We start from the raw sequence: 18,439 nt of genomic DNA on the forward strand, positions 1-18,439 counted from the left end.
ATTCTGCTACAGTCAATTCTAAAATTAATTGAAATATTTATAATTAATTATATTTTGTTATAATTAATTATACATATTTCCCTTTTGAGCTAATTTGTTACATAAGAAAATAGTACAAATATTTAAGCAATAAAGTATGATCCATACAATGACAGCAGCAATAGGTCCACAATATGTGAATATCAAGGTCTTATTTCCTGTCAGTGTGTGTATATTTAATAAAATTGCAGTTTACCTAAGGGATATTCTTTGAAAACGTTTCTGTGCAATGCACTGAGCTTTCATTTGAGTAAAGAATGTTGAGTTTGTCAGGGTGTGGTGCAGGCAGAAGAAGACGAGAAGGCAAAAGGCTCCAATACAAATTTTTACTTACAATATAATTCCAATAGGTACATGCAAACAGGATGTACGTACACACAAACTAAGACTTAGAACGGACAAAGACTGAACTGAAGGAACTTAAATACTAACACTGGTGAACACTAATGACAGAAAGACAGGTGGAACAGATGATAATTAACTAGACACATGGTGATACGGATGAACTGATAATGACTGAAGACGACACGTGACGAGATGACAGGTAGACAAGTCCAATGAAAACAAACTAAACAGAACACAACAGTGACAGAGGTTTAATATACTATGATTAAGACATTTATTTATTATATTATTTATGTTTTCTCATGGTATCTGACATCCTGACATCTGACCTCTGACAAATTAAACACTCTAGTATTGAATTATAATTTTTTATTATTTAACAAAAAATCACATATTCAGTATGAAACAAAAAAGCAGGCAAATTGTATTTCTAAGCATAAAATCATTTTAACCATTAACATTTATATCTAATGTACTGTATAATCATAATCAATGGAAGATATAACACATCTTCCACAATGTTTAATTTTTACAAGAGAAAAGATTTGAAAGAAATATATCAGGTTTCATACAGTACTACTTAAGCTCATACAATATCAACAGCAGTTTGATGTTGATTTCCACAGTTAATGTCCATTCATTGTACATACTGTATTATTGTAAATTCATGTCCTAGTTTTTTTTAATACAAACTAAGGCATGTGTTGTAATCATTTGATGTGGTAAATTTTGCCATTTAAAAATGTCTTCTTTCAAACAACTGCTAAATGCATGATAGACGAGGTGAAAGTCAAACTTGTGTTCTACCAGTTTTATTCCTTAAGTCTTCTAAAGGTTAAATACGTTTGTGATACGTTGTATAATTGACTGTAGTGCTGGTGTCATCAGCCTGAAACAGAACCACAGTTATAATGATACATAGATTCAAATATTTTGATTATGAACATACATTAAAACTTCATGCAGACATTATGCAGTTTCACATTTTATCTGTAAAGGTATATTGGCAAAAAGCACACAAAGCCGAGTCTGAAAGCAATCAAATAAAGAGAAGATAAAGGAAAAGGAAAAGTCTTACCACTGATTTATCAAGCACAATATATGGGATCCCGTCTTGAGTAAACAAGAACGTATATGTTACATCTGCACTGAAACTTGTAGACATTGCTTTGAATACTAGAGTTAAATAAAGCATGTAAATCTTACCTTTCTGCTGGTGTTTGCACAACTGTGAGCCCAGAATTATGATCACAATCACTGATAAACAGTTTGAAGCTGCTAGAACTAGGGCAGTTGTACTCCATGGTGTATCTGCATAAATGAAAAATAACTTATTTTTAAAAGATATTAGTAATGCAACAACATCATGAGGCCACACAATTTTTTGTTTTTTTGTTTGTAGCAAATTCAGTGGATACCTGGCCCTGGAAATCAAGTTTTCTTCCTTCTCCAAACAGTATCTCTCCACATGTGGCCACAGCGCAGTAATAAATCCCAGCATCATAGTGACTGAGGTTCTTCTTGGGCAGGTTGTAGACACATTTGTGTGTGGTAGAGTTCCCATCAGATCTCCTCTCACACTGAGCGTTCCTGCGTTCCTGAGTGTAAATGATTCCTGGAGGAGATTCTCCAGATTCATGTCTGAACCAGTAGACGTTGTGTTCTCCTGCACAGCTCTGAGTGACGACGGCACACTGCAGGGCCGCTGCAGACTCTTCTGGATGATCTGGATCTGTCTCAGGTCTCTGATGCTCTGAGTCAATGCTCAGCTGTCCATCTGGAAAGAAATAACAATAACATAATGCTTGTTTGACCAGACACAATGTATTGTATGTAGCACAGTCAAATTTAAGTGAATATTCTGCTTACCTTTAATAATGAGATCAGTGCCTTCACCAAAATAAAAATTAACATATATATATTTAATACAAAAGTATGTTCCAGTGTCTGATTCTTCTGTATATGTGATGCTCAGATTAAAACTGCTCTTGTCTTTTGCTACAAAAAAGCGTTTATTTTTGTCAAAGCCATTTTCAAAGACGGCAGGTAAACCTTGATATGATGAAACAATCAGAAGGGGTTTCTCTCCGACTCTTTGTTTGACCCAAGCAGCGCTGGTTCTTGACTCTCCTGAAAAACTACAGGTGAAGTTAACACTGTCTCCAGCTTGAACAATCTTCAGATGATTCTGAGCCACAACGTCTGCATTATCTGAGCTGACCAAGAATGAGTAAGAGGACAGTTAGTTTTGCCTGCTGTAGATTTGGTTTCTTCATGAAGTACTATGAAGAAAATGAAAAACAATGAAGTCTAGCTATTAATTTAGTCTAGTGGTCTAAGTTAACAGAATACAAAATAGTAACTTACACTTTGAAAGGTAAAACAGTAGAATAAAAAAATGCTGTAGGGACATTTTTTTTCATCTATAGGGACAAACATATTAAAAATAAATAATAATAATGATGATTATATGCATCAAATTCATATAAAATGATACAAGTCTAGTTTGTCACATAATACTTATTATTTTTTATTATAATGCAGGTCTATAGCATGTTTATGTACAGTAGATATCATATGTGATCCACTTCAAGACATACTCAAAACATTTTGACCTCAAAAGCTGTTTAACAAAATCAAACAAAAAAGATAAATAATCCTAAATTTAAGTGCATTAAGGTGAAGAAAAAAAAATCAAATATTTACTTACAGATTTTCTTGAATAAAAAATAACGTTGTTGTGTCCTGTACAAACAAAGATAGTCACTCCAATAAATCTTCTTCTCTTCCTTCTACTGGTTGACTGAATACATTTCTTTTCACCTATTTATATAAAGCTCTTTATGGATTTACTTGATTACAGTAAATGAAAAGACTGACTGTAGTCAGATGTAAAAATGGACAAGCCTATACTGAATGTAAAGTTGCAGATTGGCTGGAGCATGAAGTACAAGAAAGACAAGTGCCTCTGAAGTGTGAAAAACAGAATGAAAAAAAAAAAAAAACCACACACACACCACATGTAACACAAGCAGGCCTTTCACCTAAAGCACACAAAGTGTTTTTGTATACTCTAATGTCTTGCAGTCTATGATTATCAACACCTCATTATAACCCTGTTGCCACATGTGTGACCTAGGGGTATAACGGTTCTCTTTAAAAAATCAAACCATACAGTTCTCCACCCACGGTTCGGCATGCTGCGCATATAACATGGTTTGTTGAAAATATCAACACGTAAAACAGACAGACAGAGTTCAGCTAATGTATGTTTCTTTCGATCGATACACATTCTGGCTTCTAACAGCGATTGATCAAAAATGTGTACAAAACAGTCACTCTTTGTAAACTTTGTTAAATGCGAGTGAAATATGCTCTATATAACCAGTCATTCACACCGTTATCACCCGGGTGTTGTTAGAGCACGAGCGCTGGTGACACTGAAACACCACACGTTGCAATCTGTTTTTAAACTAAACTCATTTGTGCGTTTTTAAGCCTTGCCAATTTAAACATTCAACAGCAAGAAGACACGAATGAGAACTTGCACGCGCTGTGAGAAGATATGTGTGCACACTCATCCGAAGTGCGCAAATATTGAGTTCTCTTTCAAGTCTTCATAAATTCACACAAAAAGTATGCTATGTCAACATGCCTGTCTTGGTGAGTATCCTAACAAATATAGTAGGTTATGTCTTAAGTGAACGTAAACAGTCGAGAAAGATAACGAATGTGTATCCGTTTCAGTGTACTGAATCTGTGCATTATGCCTTAAAGTGACAGCAGGTTAATAGTTACAGGTTAATAGTTATTGTTACAGGTAACAGCTGTGTTTTTAATGTTAATTAAACAACAAAAGACAAGGAAATCACTCACTGCTCTTGACTAAATAGCTTTTTGTAACTTTAATTTTAAGGATTAATCTTTAATTTATACAGTGAAATATGCAATGTTATTTTATTTGTATCTTTGCTCTATTGTATTTATTTGGGCTGTTGCTTGTAGTTTGATTATTTGATCTTATTTTCTTTATTTCTATTTGACAGTTGTCCTTTTTTCTTTGATCATAGCGCATACCTTTTTATGTTCCCTATCGAGGGAACTCGCGCTGCGTCGGAAATAGTAGCGACGCTATGTGAACACCACTGCGTGATTGCGTCTGTAGCACCTGTATAATCACTCATTGGTGGAACATTGTCCAGGATCGCTTTTCTGCTATCATCCTCCACGCTAAGGTTCATGTGGTGGCCATTGCTGCCAAGCACCTTGGCTGATTGACATCTAGGGAGACACACTCTGGTATCTTGTTTCCTTTGTGGTGCACTGAGGTTAAGACCTACTATACATGCAAGAGTTCTGGGGCTTTCTAGAGACGTAGTTTTGCAGGCCTTTTATCCTCCTCCATTTGTGTCGGCAGACCAAGGAAAGCTCCAGGGGCTCAGGTGATTATGTCCTAAGCTGTCCTCGACATGATTGATAATGATGACACACTTGTTAGTATGGCGTAGTGGTGGGTATTATCTTTCCCATAGCGTCGCTACTTCCGACGCAGTGCGAGTTCTCTCGAAAGGGTTATGACCGTAACCATTTGAGAAGGGAACGAGATGCTGCGTCGCCCTGAGATACTTCTGGCATGCCTGTGAGCGACACGCCATCATGATCACTATACATGGTTTTAGAAAATATTGAGTTTCTTATATAACATACTGTACATCTTTCTCTCTTCTATCTGCCGCAGTCCATTTTTTCTAAACCTTTTCTCTTTTGGAAATGCAGTACTTGATTTTTATTTTTCTGTTGGAGCAAACAGAGATGCAAAATAAAATTTGCTATAGGTATCCCATGTAGAAGTGTAATCAGATGTAATTTACATCAGCGTTTCAAACACAGAAATGAGAAAAACTGTAAAGATTTTCTGTGAGTAATCATGTAAATTTGGACCTCTTTAAACAAAGCAATATCTTGACTTCAGAAGAATTTCAGAACAGAGCCTAGATTTTAATGGTATTTGTTAAAAAAAAATTGGCATTTAAAAGCTGTGATAAATATCACAATTTCTAATTTCAAACAATGTAATTTAAATTTTTCATAGTTTGTGAAAAGATGCTTTGAGAGCACCAACTTGGTCAAGACAGCACAAAATTACAATGTTAAAAACATTATTTTCATGTTTTTAAGTTGGTGGTTGGGATACAAAAGGACCCATCAGTATTTATTGTATTGGGGCCTGTACATAGTTATAACCCTGAAATGCTCTGATACAGTAAATTTTTGGGCTTAAAGCCATTGATATCACAAAGCACAGACTCCTCCTCAAAGTCAGCATTTGTCCATGCGAAAACATGTGACGTGTATCACAGCTCCAGTCAGAAGTACATAATATTTCTGTAGAGTGACTGACAGGAAGAAGCTGCTCAGTACAGACTGAGAGCTACTGTGGTGAACATCAGCGGAGAAACATTACAACTTTAGACATGACTGTCAGCATAAAAATGTATACGTAAAGTAATTTTCCAAATATGTATATGTGCATACTGCAACTCATTAACTTGCAAGGATTTGCCTATGTATTAATTAACCTAATGTATAAGGAGGTTTAGTTTGTGTGCACCTCTGTGCTTTTGTATGCAAACTTTTGCATGATTGTGCACAGTGTGGTTTGAGCATTTTTCCAACCACAGGACTGACCCGCTGTGTGTTTTCACACCTTTATCTGAATCAAAACCACACATGCATCATTCACAGGTGGTACATTACTTCAGCTTACACTGGTAGAGGAAAAAAAAGGCTATCGATGCTTACAGGGTGACAAAAACATATATAAATAGTAACAGCTTATCTTGACACTATAAACAATAAACACATATTCTATTACAGTACATATAAACATATACAACTATATATACTTTTATAAATCAATTTAAATGTATATATATACTATTAAGTTAATAAACATTTTTAATTAGGAAAATGGACGCAATAAAATAATTGATTAATGGAAATTACATTACACTCAAAAGTTTAAGCTGTGGTCAGATAGGACACACTTTTGTCCAGAAAGAGACAGAAACAATCCCTAAACCTAGAATAGTACACCTAGAATTTCAACATTAAGTTAAACGTGTGATTTCTGAATACAGTCTATTGCACTGAAGGCCTCACAGCCTATTTTCCTGGTCTCATGGTGGAGGTTTTTTCCACATGTGTCCGCTAGAGGGACATCTTGAGCCATTTATAAATAATATTGGGCAGCGTCACATTTTTTCAGATATGTAGACTGGTGCTATCCAATTCCTAGATATGATTGATTCAAATCTCAAATGACCTACTACTTACTAATGTAGTCAAACTAATTTTTAAAGCGAGAGTCAGCTTGAGTAAAATGGACACAATTGTCACATATAATTTAAGTACCACGGACAGGGAATTCCCCTTCTTTACTGCTTATCAACTTCACACTTTTTCAACAAATCAGTCTATCTAAAATTGATGAACCCCCAATCAATATGTTAGCATGTGTAGATCAAAAATCTAGTCCAACAAGTTGATGCAGACATCCAAAAAAAAAAAAAAAAAAAACAGGTTTCCACGAAGGTTTCTTTAAATTACATTATTGTCAAACAGTTCATTTGACAGATAATTTTAGATAAAACTTAGGCATAGAATAATGTTTGAATCTTCAGTGTAGGCTAATTAAGAGCTTAATATATATATATTGGTTTTATCAATTAAAGCACATCAAGAGTCACATTAAGATGTTTTTTTTTGTGAACAATAGAGAATTTATTTTTTAGTAAATTGTATTGATTCCTTGTGCACATATTGAATTATCTGATGTGTTTTCCCCTGGGTCTTCTTGAAGTGGAGGGCTTTTGTTGAAAGCTCAATGCAGCATAATTCAAAGCATCTCTGTCTTCATCCTAGAACAGCAAGTTTGATTCATTCAGTCACACAAATTGCATATGAAGACATTATATTGAATTACGACAAATGGTATAAAACATGTGCTTACCATTAAGTGACTATTCTGAATGTTCTGAGTCCCATCTTGAAATGCAATAAGAATTGGACACATAACTGCACGGTCATTGAAGGATGTTGATTTGACTGTTCAGACTTACATATTAGAGAAGAGTTATGCAGTAATTCCTACCTTTTCCTCGATGCTTGTACAACTGTGAGCCCAGAATTATGATCACAATCACTGATAAACAGTTTGAAGCTGCTAGAACTAGGGCAATTGCACTCCATGGTGTATCTGCAGATGTGAAAAAGAACTTTTTTTTAAAAGATATTAAGTGATACAACAACTCAGATTTAGTTGTTTAGATTTAGATTTTCTGTAGCAAATTCAGTGGATACCTGGCCCTGGCAAATCAACTTTTCTTCTTTCTCCAAACAGTATCTCTCCACATGTGGCCACAGCGCAGTAATAAATCCCAGCATCATAGTGACTGAGGTTCTTCTTGGGCAGGTTGTAGACACATTTGTGTGTGGTAGAGTTCCCATCAGATCTCCTCTCACACTGAGCGTTCCTGCGTTCCTGAGTGTAAATGATTCCTGGAGGAGATTCTCCAGATTCATGTCTGAACCAGTAGACGTTGTGTTCTCCTGCACAGCTCTGAGTGACGACGGCACACTGCAGGGCCGCTGCAGACTCTTCTGGATGATCTGGATCTGTCTCAGGTCTCTGATGCTCTGAGTCAATGCTCAGCTGTCCATCTGGAAAGAAACAACAATAACATAATGCTTGTTTGACCAGACACAATGTACTGTATGCAGCACAGTCAAATTTAAGTGAATATTCTGCTTACCTTTAACAATGAGATCAGTGCTTTCACCCAATCGGAAATTATAAACATATATAACACAATAGTATGTTCCAGTGTCTGATTCTTCTGTATTTGTGATGCTCAGATTAAAACTGCTCTCGTCTTTTGCTACAAAAAAGCGTTTATGTTTGTCAAAGCCATTTTCAAAGACGACAGGTAAAGCTTGATATGATGAAGCGATCAGAAGGGGGTTCTCTCCGACTCTTCGTTTGACCCAAACCACGCTGGTTCTTGACTCTCTTGGTAAAATACAGGTGAAGTTAACACTGTCTCCAGCTTGAACAATCTTCAGATGATTCTGAGCCACGACGTCTGCATTATCTGAGCTGCCTAGAGAAATGTAATATGAAATGTCATGGCTGATAAAATGGTTAATATTGTTTGTGGTAGATTTGCTTCATTATACATTATACTTACATTCTGAAAGGTAAAACAATAAGATGAAAAAATGATGAATCATTTTTAGGAGATAGTTCCAAACAGTCTGATTTAGAACCTCTGAAGTGAATCTTCTAGGAAAATAACAATAATAATAAAAAAAAATATAAAGAAAACAATGGTTGAGTTATGCATTTCAAATTGCCAAATTAAACCTCAAATGGATAAATCGAGGAGAATATGATTTATTGTCTTAAATTAAACCACCTAATTTAGATATTATTAAATTGTTAGGATACCTGATAAGACTGTTTAACATTATGTGGATCACAAATATTTTTAAACATATATTTTAATGCAAGGCGACATGTTGTTTATGCATATAGATATGTAGTAAAAATCGTGTTTTGGAAAGCTGATTAAAAAAACTGAAAATAGATTAATCCAAAATCAATCAGTCAGTCAAATTTTATTTATGACTAGCATATATTTTCCAAATCAATGTAGTTTAAAATGCTTGACAGACAGGAACAAGCAATTGACAATAAAAATAAACCAATTAAAAAAGTTATTAACAAAACTCCATAAAGTAAGAATAATAAAAAAAGAGGTTCTGTTTTTAGTCTCAACTTACAGACTTCATTAAAGATCAATGTTGGTTTTCATGTAGAGCCGATGACAGGTTTATCTTCCTCCTCAACACAGTCCGAAAGAGAAGACAGAGAGAGATTCACCTTTATATACTGTACCTCCCTGTACTAAAGAAAAAACACATTTACTGTACATGATTCTATTGGCTGATTCATCTTAATGTTAGTGGTGTGTTCATGATCATGGTGACCACATCTATAGTTTTCCACTAGATTGACACATTTAAAATGTCATTTGAATGCAACATCTACTATGAATGTTTATTGACAGAAATGAACATATTAACACATCAAAGTAGTTACAGTATGTTTATTTAAATGTGTGGTACGGCATCAATTGTCAATTGAGGCTGAATCTGTAACTGACAAATACTGAATTTCTGCAAGATTTCATGTGGAAACTTTTTTCTTCCAACAGTGTGACAACATCTGAAGTTTGTTTTTTCTTACTTCCTGCTTTCACACTTTGACCACAGCTGAAGGATCCTGCACCACTATTGTGCAACAACAGAAATTCATGACCAGAACTAGGCTAAGACCAGAACCAGTGTGATACTTTGACCTTTCAACCCCTGAAATGTTTTGTCTGTGCCTGCCTGTGTTTTGCATCAAAATATCATGTTCAGAATTATATTTAATCAAACTTTAAAAAAAGTATTTGGGCCATGTGGCCACTATGTAACTTTTTTTTGTGTGTTCAAAATCAACAACATTTAAATAATAAATCAATACATCACCAATACGTGTTTTGCCTTACCCCGATTCAATATGGTAAGTCTATTATAAGTGCAGAATTGCATACATATGTCACTCACCCGCGCGTGTCTCTCATCATATCCGTAAATAGAGAAAAGCTGATTCTGCTACTTTGACGTGTGTATGGTGTGGGAGAGACAGAGGTTAGTTGTCACAGTGAGAGAGAAAGGTTGACATAGAGCCGCTAAATCTCCAACCGGAATCACCTGTTTTAATAAAATGGCAAACAGAGGAGAGTCTGCTGGCAAAAAGAGAATGAGACCGAGCTTGTAATACAACAAGAATCAACATTGGCTTGGCTTTTATGAGATGGCGAGAACTGTGGGATTTGAACTGTTGTAAAAGCGACTCAGAGACAACAGGTGGGAAAGTTATTTTATTGAACAGTTCAATTGCCACATGTCGCTCTATAACAGAGTTCATTGTAAAGCATGATCTGTTGTGAAGGGTCAATTCATTTTGGTTGTTGTAGCGCTGTGCTGGAATTTAGCTGGAATGGGTAAAGCTACAGTAACATCTTCAGCTAGTCAGCTTGAGATCCTGTCCATCTTAACTGGTTATATCTCTGAAGTCCAGTAGTGAATGTTTTATGAACAGTAGAATAACCATATTCATCCACACAGTCACACAGAGCTGAAGCACAACCAAAACAATGTTCTTCTGCAAAATGCATGCAGTTTTGTTTCTTTAATCGCTAGAGGGCCAAAAGTTACATATAGTGCACCTTTCATTAGAAAGCAAATACTCACATAAAATGGAACATTTGGAAACAGAATAAATGCAACATTATTAATTATTTGGCATTATTATTCTGCCTTTCAGTTAATATTATTAATTATCACTCACATTTCTATTTGTACTAAAGCAAAATAAACTAAATAAATACAAAGAAAAAAAAAATGTTAACGTGATCAAAAAAACATGCCATTTTGGCAGTTGTTGAACTTCCTCTATAATTAAGGTCAGAAAAACAAACAAACAATCTATTTAATGGAAAAAAAAAAAAGATCCGCTCAGAAAGGTGTTTGTGGGCTGTGAAGGAGTGTGGGCGGTAAGGTAAGAGCAGGGCCGCCAGTCCTGCGGTTGGAAAAGTACTAAAAATATTCAGGTCACATGAACATTTTTATAAATAAACCATATCAATTTATTCATTCATCCGTTTATTGACCTAACCTCTGCTCATGTTATGCAGTAATTTATCCGCCTTTTGTAAGCAGTTAAATTATTATTAGTTTACACAATTGTGAAATAGTATAATTTATTCCTGTGATCCAAAGCAACATTTGCAAAAGCAAACAGACATTTTATGTAATCCTAAAGCCATTTGTTAGAGTGAACCACTAGTAGTATTGTATTTGTTGTTGTTTTTTTAAATGAAGTTCAGCTCAGAAAGTCTAAACGTATGTTTATTTCATCCTTTCATTACAGTTTATACTGAGGTTCCTCAATGTGAACGGGAAAGGGATAATTTCTTCTTTTAGGGCATGAGGGAAACACTATTAAGAGTTAGAATCCATCGGCCTGGTCATTCTGCTGCTGAATGCACAGCAAGCCTTACGGCCTATTTTAATGTCTTCAGGGTAGCTTTTAATACATTTCTCCACCAGAAGGAGCTTGTGTGCACATCTTGTCAATCATACCATATCTGTCTTCCTGTATTATTGCATATACATATTTCCCTTTCAAAGGCTTATAAGTGCTTGAATGCTTGTAAAAAGTACCATCATTGAGATTTGCTGCTACCTATAAAAACGTTTTTAAAAGGGCATATTATTAATTGAGGCAAATTGGACACATATTGTAGTCTAGGACTAAAATACAGCAAATTTATCACAATTTTAATAGTTATAGTATGCAAGATTCCTATTCAGAACAAAAACATAAATTGTCTTAAAAATATTTACTGTTAACTGCATATTAACTATTACCTGCACATGGACAATAACCTCTGTCCTCATCGTTGTTTGTTTGCAGGTAAAAAGACTGTTACAATATAGTAATTATAGTATCTATTTTTTTATGGTTAAAGACAATTATAAAACACACAATTACTGTACTTGAGATATCTACAGTGTGTAAAATAAAAAATAACTTATTTTGACTCATGGTCTGCATGGACGTGTCAAAGGTCAAGATGAACTATCAGTACAATCTGTTGCTGAATTCATAATTATATTGCACAAGAAAAATCTACGTGCTCTAGTTTATTAATGGGCTTTGTCATATCTTTGTGAACAATGATGTCATCAATTTCTGGATAGATTCAGTATCTAATGAAATCATGCTACATTCAAAAGCAATATGACTTCATTTTATTTCAGAACCACGGACAGGGATTTAACACAATTTCAGCACATGTTGGAGCTGTGATGTGCTCTAATTCAGTGGAGAAATAAAGGTCCCACTTTATATTAAGTGTCTTTAACTACTATGTACTAACATAAAAATTAATAATTTGATACAATGCACTTATTGTGTACATACATGTTTTTACATTGTATTTATATAAAATACCTGCATGGTATTTTATATAAATAAACCAACCCATACCACCACACCTGTCCCGTATCCACCTCAATAGCAGCAAAAGTGTTTTTCCATATAATATGAATTCAATATAAGTGCATTGTACTGATTCACTGATGTTAGTACATTAAAGACAGCTAATGTAAAGTGTGCCCGAAATAATTCAACAGAAAGTCAACCAGTCTCACTCACTAATTTCTTTAGTAATTTATAATGTAGATTATTTGATGCACATTCAAACGATAAATTCATAAATGGACAGGACAATGATTATAGATAACTTATTTGATAGTTTAATAAAAAGGATGAAGCGAGCATAAATTGTTTTTAATATTGTGAATGATTCATCCATGCATGTTTCTTCTCTCTCTCTCTCTCTCTCTCTCTCTCTCTCTCTCTCTCTCTCTCCCTCTCTCTCTCTCTCTTTACTTTTTATTTTTTAGATCTAATAGTTTTAAATTTCATAACTTGAACTTCCGGTTTAATCTGCATAAACCCCTCCCCTTTTTTTACAATCTACCACAAGTCTCATTTAGAACTGCTTCCAACTGCCTCCAAAATCTACCCCATAAAGCCGTATTAACAACAAAATATTTAAAAATGTAGTGGTTGGTGGTTTAATTGATATGGTAAACAAACAATCAAACATTCATACATTGATTTTTTTTTTAAAAGAATTTTAAAGAATTTTGTATTGTATATCTTTTTAACATTGTAAAAATGGCTTGTCCCTTGGTAAAATGTTTCTATTACAACAGGCTTCTAAGGAGGTGAAAATCAAATTATCTGAAAAAACTTTTAACTTATGAAAAGCCTAAATTGTTAGTTAACCTATGATGCATGTATTTTATCCTTGACCTTTTTGGAATATTGAAAAAAAAAAAAAACATTTTAGTACTGTCCCTGAGTTTTACGTCAAACCTGTTACTTTGGATAAACACACCCCTCAGGGACAATGGACTATCCCAGAAGTGACATCATTTTCAGGAAGTGACATCATCTGCCTTTTATAAGGTAAATGTCAAACAGACAAGTAAGTGCTCCTCTCTTTTAATGAATTTTCATTGAGTTGTGTTTAGTCTGACAGAAGGGGACAATCATATTCTGTCAACCACGTTACCATGATATCATGTATTAAAAAGTTTTTTTTTTTTTTTAACACATTAAAATGTACATATAAACAAGCATTTTAGCCTCTCTAGAATGCATTGCACACCATGTGGTGTCATGGTGTGAACCACATGGCTAGTAATGGCTGCCAAAATCATATTTCGTCAACCCTGTTACCGTCAACCCTGTTACTATTAACCCTTTCCCTGCAATATCCCAATATTTATTGTGTGTCCAAAACCAGAATTATTTATTCAATACATAATTAATAATGTTATTTATATTATGAATAGCATGTTGTGTCCATAAATACGTTTGTAAGCCCATTAAACTGATATACCAAATTCATATAGGTTATTGAACACAAATTTGACCCCATATCATTTCGTTAGGTTTTGAAACTTCTTCAAAGGTGATTTAATATGCATCTGTATTTTATTTTCAGCTCAGTTCATTAATGGGGACGCTGCTCTCTGTTTTTCATCAGATATTTCTGTGAGATGATTTGATTTAAGACTGTATTTGAGAGGATGCATCAGATAGTACATAATTTCATGTTGATGCAAATGAGTTTAGTTTTTAATTCTTTCATAATTTTAATAAAATAACTGTTTTACATGCATGTCTTCAGTGTCATCATTCATTTCCATAATTTTCTATGCCAAATCCACTTACGAACAGTCTAAAAACAAACATGTCTCCTGAACAGGTAATCTATTGTCAACCCCTTTACTCTTAGAAAACTCTATATATAACAAATAGAAATAAAAGCCAAATATAAATAACCTATTTTAATATGTTAAGTAAAATACAACAATATCCCCCTCAAGTATTTAGGATATGATTATAAACATATTACTTTTTGTCATGATTTTTCCCTAAAAACTAAGATATAGTGACATGGCCAATTGCATTTGAGCGTATTCATCCATGTAAAAAAACCCTCCTTATTATTTTCATTTATAAACACTCCAAATGTAAACAGGGATGATGTATCTTTCATTATATACCAGATTTATTCTAAGTGTCACTTCAAAAAATACAATTTTAAGTTTGTAACGGGGTTGACAAAATACACATGTGCATGTTCATTATTTTAGGAAAATAAATAAATAAATTTGCAGGAAACAGTGGAGCACACATTCACAACATCATGTATTCATACAGTGTTTAGTGCTCCACAAATAATAATCTGACGTGTGTGTCATCTTGTGGCAGCAAAATAAACAACGTGTGTCTCCACATCCCTCGTATATCTTACTGGTCTCCTGTTGTTCTTCTTCTTGGCAAAACTTACAGGTGCATTGTTCAAGTCTGGATATTGATCCTGGGGAACAAACAAACAAAAACAATAGAAAAATGCAAACATATATATATATTTATATGTTTCAATAATAATAATTTGAGTTTGAAATACCTTTTGCAACAGATTGTTCATCTCTTCATTGTGACCCTGAGACTGTGCATCTAAGTAAAACAAGAAAACCATTAACCATCTTAATGCACTTTTACAGCAAAAACACTGTGTTGTAAAGTGTTTTTTTGAACTGCTAGAAAGAAAACATCCAAAATACACTTTTAATTGTCTCTTTTATAGCACTTCCAAAATCCCCCCTGTAAATATCTTTGACTCCAATTTATCAACAAATGAAACAAGAATATTGAACCTGGCTTTATCCAATGTTCAGATTTTTGTTCTAGAAATGTATGCAAATTAGTGCATATTTCATTAGATAACACCTCATTTGCATATTTAAACATAATTTCAGAAAACTTGTATTACACATTTTGTTGTTGTTGCAATTCTTAATGTAATCAATCAACTGAGGAAGTATGGTGATATCTATTAGGTATTATTTTTTTTATTACCCTATTCACCTGAGGTTCCCTTAAATCTAATTGTTATCTGTGTATTTTTGTGTGTATTTAAAAAAAAAAAAAAATCACATGCCTTTCTGTTTGTTTCTTTCCTTCGTCCTGATTAAGACTACAATCGCAAAAACAGTGGGAAGCAAAACCAAGCCGCTCAAGATCAGTGTGAGTGTATAATAGACGTGGCAGGATCTTGAAGTTTCTTCCGCCGCCCCTGTTAAAACCATTCAAATCATTAAAAAAAAGAGAGAGGAGGAAAGTCAGAGATAACAAGATTATGTAAGCTAGAAATAAAGAAAATTGCAATGAATGAGTGCCAAATTTAGTTTCTCTTTTAAACTGTAAAACACATACCACAATCCACATTTGCAATATCCTCTTTAAACTGATTAGTCTCTTTGATGATAAAAAAAGAATACACAATAATTATTAGTAACTGAATAGAAATGATACTGAATATGAATCATTTTGGAGTAAATAAATGAAATGAAGACTCGGGTATTACCATTTACTACCACTAACTGTGTTTTGTTGTGAAACATCATGTAATTCGTCAAAAAACTTCCACAGTAAAACATTCCAGAGTCAGAGACGTCAACATTGACAATCTTCAGGGAAGAAAATGTTTCATTCACTGACATCTCCATATGATCCTTCTTAAAGCCATTCAAATATATGGAGTCCGCTTGTGTTCTGCTCACATATTGAGTAACAATGCAAAGTGGAAGAGATCCATTAATCTGCTTGAACCAGGCGATGTAAGTGAATTCTGTCAAGATGTTTGGACACAGAAAAGAGACAGTAGATCCACTGTTCACCGTTTTCACCGAAGTTAAAGATGTTCCTTTTACAAAGATGATCCCTGAAAACAATCAATAATGTCATAAGAAGAAAAGTAGAAGACGTTGATTCGGATTCAAATGTAAGCTGCGTTTTGCATTTAAATTGCATCTAAAACATTGTGTTGCGTCATGCCTGAAATCACATTATAAGTCATTACAAATGTTACAAAGTACTTTCAATGATACGATGTGACTTTCTTCTGCGGAACTCAAAAGAAGATATTATGAAGACTGTTGGTGTCCAAAAAAACATAGTTTGAGACCTTTTAAAAATGTCATATTAATAAAAATACAAAGAGACATTCCTCAGAATATCTTCTTTTGAGTTCCACGAAGAACGTCAGTCATTCAGGTTTAAAACAACATGAGGGTGATTCAATTATGACAGAAATTTAATTGGACAAACTCTCCCTTTAAAACTGCAAAGGAAATATATAAATATAAATTACTGAATTGTTCTGAATCTAGTTGTCCTAAACCCTGACGTAAACTCAACACTGTGATGTTTCTCTATACTTCTTGGAAATAGCTTTGCCCTGTGCTTTCAAAATCAGTTATTTAATGAAAGATAAATGAAAAAACATTGGCAAATTATATGATATAAACAGATTTTATAGAACATATATACTTACGTTTTTGTGAGGTATTGTATATTACACATTGATAATTATTATTTATTAAATTAAAGGCAAATAATCTGTTTCATTTTCCAAATTCTATAGCAAACATCATAAATGTATATTTACCTATTAAAAAGAGCATCAGAGGATTTGTTGAAGGTAAATTCATCTTTACGTTCCAGTCCAATCGACTCAACTGAGGAGAATTGAAATGAGCTTTATTTATTTGAAGGAGGAGTGGCTTTTACTCTGTACTTGCTTCAGTCTGTATTAAAGCAACTATCTAGTATATTACAACTATCTAAAACAACGGTCTAAAACACGTGTTGCAATGTTATGAAATTATAAAAATGATAATAAACTCGCTTCTCTTGAATCCTCGTTTTTTTTTAGATTCTCTAGATCTTGTTTTCTTTTTGCAGAAAGAGAAAAAAATATCAGCATCACAGCACTTCTGATAGATCCATATAGCTAGACCTTAAATTTATTTACATGTAAAATAAAGATAACAATAAAATTATAGTTATATAAAATATTGCATTTGGCACCATCAAATTGAACTGAAGGCTAAATGATGTATGGTGTCAGTGTCTAAATCCAAATATATATATAAGCTTAATGGCAGATTTCAGTGCCTCTGTTACATTGCTAAATCTTACAACATTCTCAAAACAATTAAAATAAAGCTCAGCCATTAGGAGGATACATTTCTGTCATAGTATTGATTATTGTGAAAATGCTTGAAATGTCGGGGTCGTCTGAGCTGGCCAGCCTGTAGGCCTATAAAAACGTAAATTGGCAAAAAAATGACGTTTTTTCATGTTTTATAATGTTTATTCACCATACATTGAGAAATTCATAATGAGGAATGCAATACATGTAAGTAAAATATATATGTGGGCTACTAGCTAAATAACACATTTTTGCACAATAAATAAAGTCTGTGAAAACATCATGTTTTTAGAGCATTATGAAATTGAATGTAGCTAATCATCTTATTTTTTATTTAATTTAATTTTTCTTTCTTTTTTTAAATATGTAAGCACAGTGATTGTAGACCAACCACACCACAGACCACATGGCCGTGTTTAAACATATGCAGCCTCTCATCAAATGAAGTGGCAGAGTTTGAAACAAAGAATCATTTCCTGTAGGGAGTGACAGGAAGTAGCAGTTCAGTGTAGAACGAGCCCTGGTGACGTGAACTTCAGCGGACCAACACTGTCTGAATGAGCTTTACTACAGTTTAACGGTGCCAATAGTTGATGCATTTTACTATTTACCAATACATTAGCAATAACTGTTACATGTGGTTGGGTCTACACTATAGTTATGATTGGTTGTTTAGCTTCAGTGTGTCATGCATGGTTACAGTACACTATGCTATTTTAATGGGCAGAAATACAAGGTGTTGCTTATTTAATGTGTGTGTGTGTGTGTGTGTGTGTTGTTTCCACACACAATACTGA

General features: G+C 33.9%; 3 protein-coding genes across 8 annotated transcripts; all 3 read right to left on the reverse strand.

Annotated features, from left to right (window-relative positions):
• Positions 1 to 352: 352 nt before the first annotated feature.
• LOC311080469 (uncharacterized protein) lies at positions 353 to 3,228 on the reverse strand. 4 transcript variants are annotated; one of them, XM_084110462.1, is made up of 8 exons: positions 3,095 to 3,228; positions 2,752 to 2,807; positions 2,437 to 2,600; positions 2,254 to 2,274; positions 1,803 to 2,161; positions 1,591 to 1,695; positions 1,463 to 1,497; positions 353 to 1,273 (listed from the first exon to the last, which is right to left on the reverse strand). In XM_084110462.1, the coding sequence occupies exons 2-6, from the start codon at positions 2,805 to 2,807 to the stop codon at positions 1,669 to 1,671; spliced, it is 627 nt and encodes a 208-aa protein (XP_083966588.1). In that variant the 5' UTR covers positions 3,095 to 3,228; the 3' UTR covers positions 353 to 1,273; positions 1,463 to 1,497; positions 1,591 to 1,668. The 4 variants fall into 4 exon arrangements, with proteins under 4 accessions (XP_083966588.1, XP_083966587.1, XP_083966585.1 ...); XM_084110461.1 differs by having other exon boundaries at positions 2,254 to 2,595; XM_084110459.1 differs by having other exon boundaries at positions 2,254 to 2,600.
• A 2,252-nt stretch (positions 3,229 to 5,480) lies between these two features.
• Positions 5,481 to 9,308, reverse strand: LOC311079672 (uncharacterized protein). 3 transcript variants are annotated; one of them, XM_084109304.1, is made up of 7 exons: positions 9,229 to 9,308; positions 8,634 to 8,728; positions 8,199 to 8,546; positions 7,747 to 8,106; positions 7,538 to 7,642; positions 7,397 to 7,431; positions 5,481 to 7,304 (listed from the first exon to the last, which is right to left on the reverse strand). In XM_084109304.1, exons 2-7 carry the CDS (start codon positions 8,674 to 8,676, stop codon positions 7,212 to 7,214), a joined length of 984 nt encoding a protein of 327 aa, XP_083965430.1. In that variant the 5' UTR covers positions 8,677 to 8,728; positions 9,229 to 9,308; the 3' UTR covers positions 5,481 to 7,211. The 3 variants fall into 3 exon arrangements, with proteins under 3 accessions (XP_083965430.1, XP_083965431.1, XP_083965429.1); XM_084109305.1 differs by having other exon boundaries at positions 8,634 to 8,725; positions 9,229 to 9,300; XM_084109303.1 differs by having other exon boundaries at positions 9,233 to 9,299.
• A 5,360-nt stretch (positions 9,309 to 14,668) lies between these two features.
• On the reverse strand, positions 14,669 to 17,152 carry LOC311079685 (uncharacterized protein). The gene is made up of 7 exons (XM_084109324.1): positions 17,097 to 17,152; positions 16,210 to 16,370; positions 16,014 to 16,116; positions 15,863 to 15,904; positions 15,588 to 15,722; positions 15,054 to 15,103; positions 14,669 to 14,963 (listed from the first exon to the last, which is right to left on the reverse strand). Exons 1-7 carry the CDS (start codon positions 17,137 to 17,139, stop codon positions 14,841 to 14,843), a joined length of 657 nt encoding a protein of 218 aa, XP_083965450.1. The 5' UTR covers positions 17,140 to 17,152; the 3' UTR covers positions 14,669 to 14,840.
• Positions 17,153 to 18,439: the final 1,287 nt, after the last annotated feature.

The sequence above is a fragment of the Abramis brama genome (genome assembly GCF_963993115.1).
Source record: "Abramis brama genome assembly, chromosome: 3".
NCBI classification, from domain to species: domain Eukaryota; kingdom Metazoa; phylum Chordata; class Actinopteri; order Cypriniformes; family Leuciscidae; genus Abramis; species Abramis brama.

Bases quoted from the DNA above. Each gene is read 5' to 3' on its own strand.
- LOC311080469 (XM_084110459.1), bottom strand. From the start codon at position 2,807: ATGAAAAAAAATGTCCCTACAGCATTTTTTTATTCTACTGTTTTACCT. The intron at 2,601-2,751 runs GTAAGTTACTAT...ATTCTTGGTCAG, and splicing joins ACTGTTTTACCTTTCAAAGT to CTCAGATAATGCAGACGTTG. The intron at 1,696-1,802 runs GTATCCACTGAA...TCATTTATGCAG, and splicing joins AACTTGATTTCCAGGGCCAG to ATACACCATGGAGTACAACT.
- LOC311079672 (XM_084109303.1), bottom strand. The intron at 7,643-7,746 runs GTATCCACTGAA...TCACATCTGCAG, and splicing joins AGTTGATTTGCCAGGGCCAG to ATACACCATGGAGTGCAATT. The intron at 7,432-7,537 runs GTAGGAATTACT...TTGCATTTCAAG, and splicing joins GTACAAGCATCGAGGAAAAG to ATGGGACTCAGAACATTCAG.
- LOC311079685 (XM_084109324.1), bottom strand. From the start codon at position 17,139: ATGAATTTACCTTCAACAAATCCTCTGATGCTCTTTTTAATAG. The intron at 15,723-15,862 runs GTATGTGTTTTA...TGGTTTTAACAG, and splicing joins TATTGCAAATGTGGATTGTG to GGGCGGCGGAAGAAACTTCA. The intron at 15,104-15,587 runs GCATGTGATTTT...TGTTTTACTTAG, and splicing joins GGAAAGAAACAAACAGAAAG to ATGCACAGTCTCAGGGTCAC.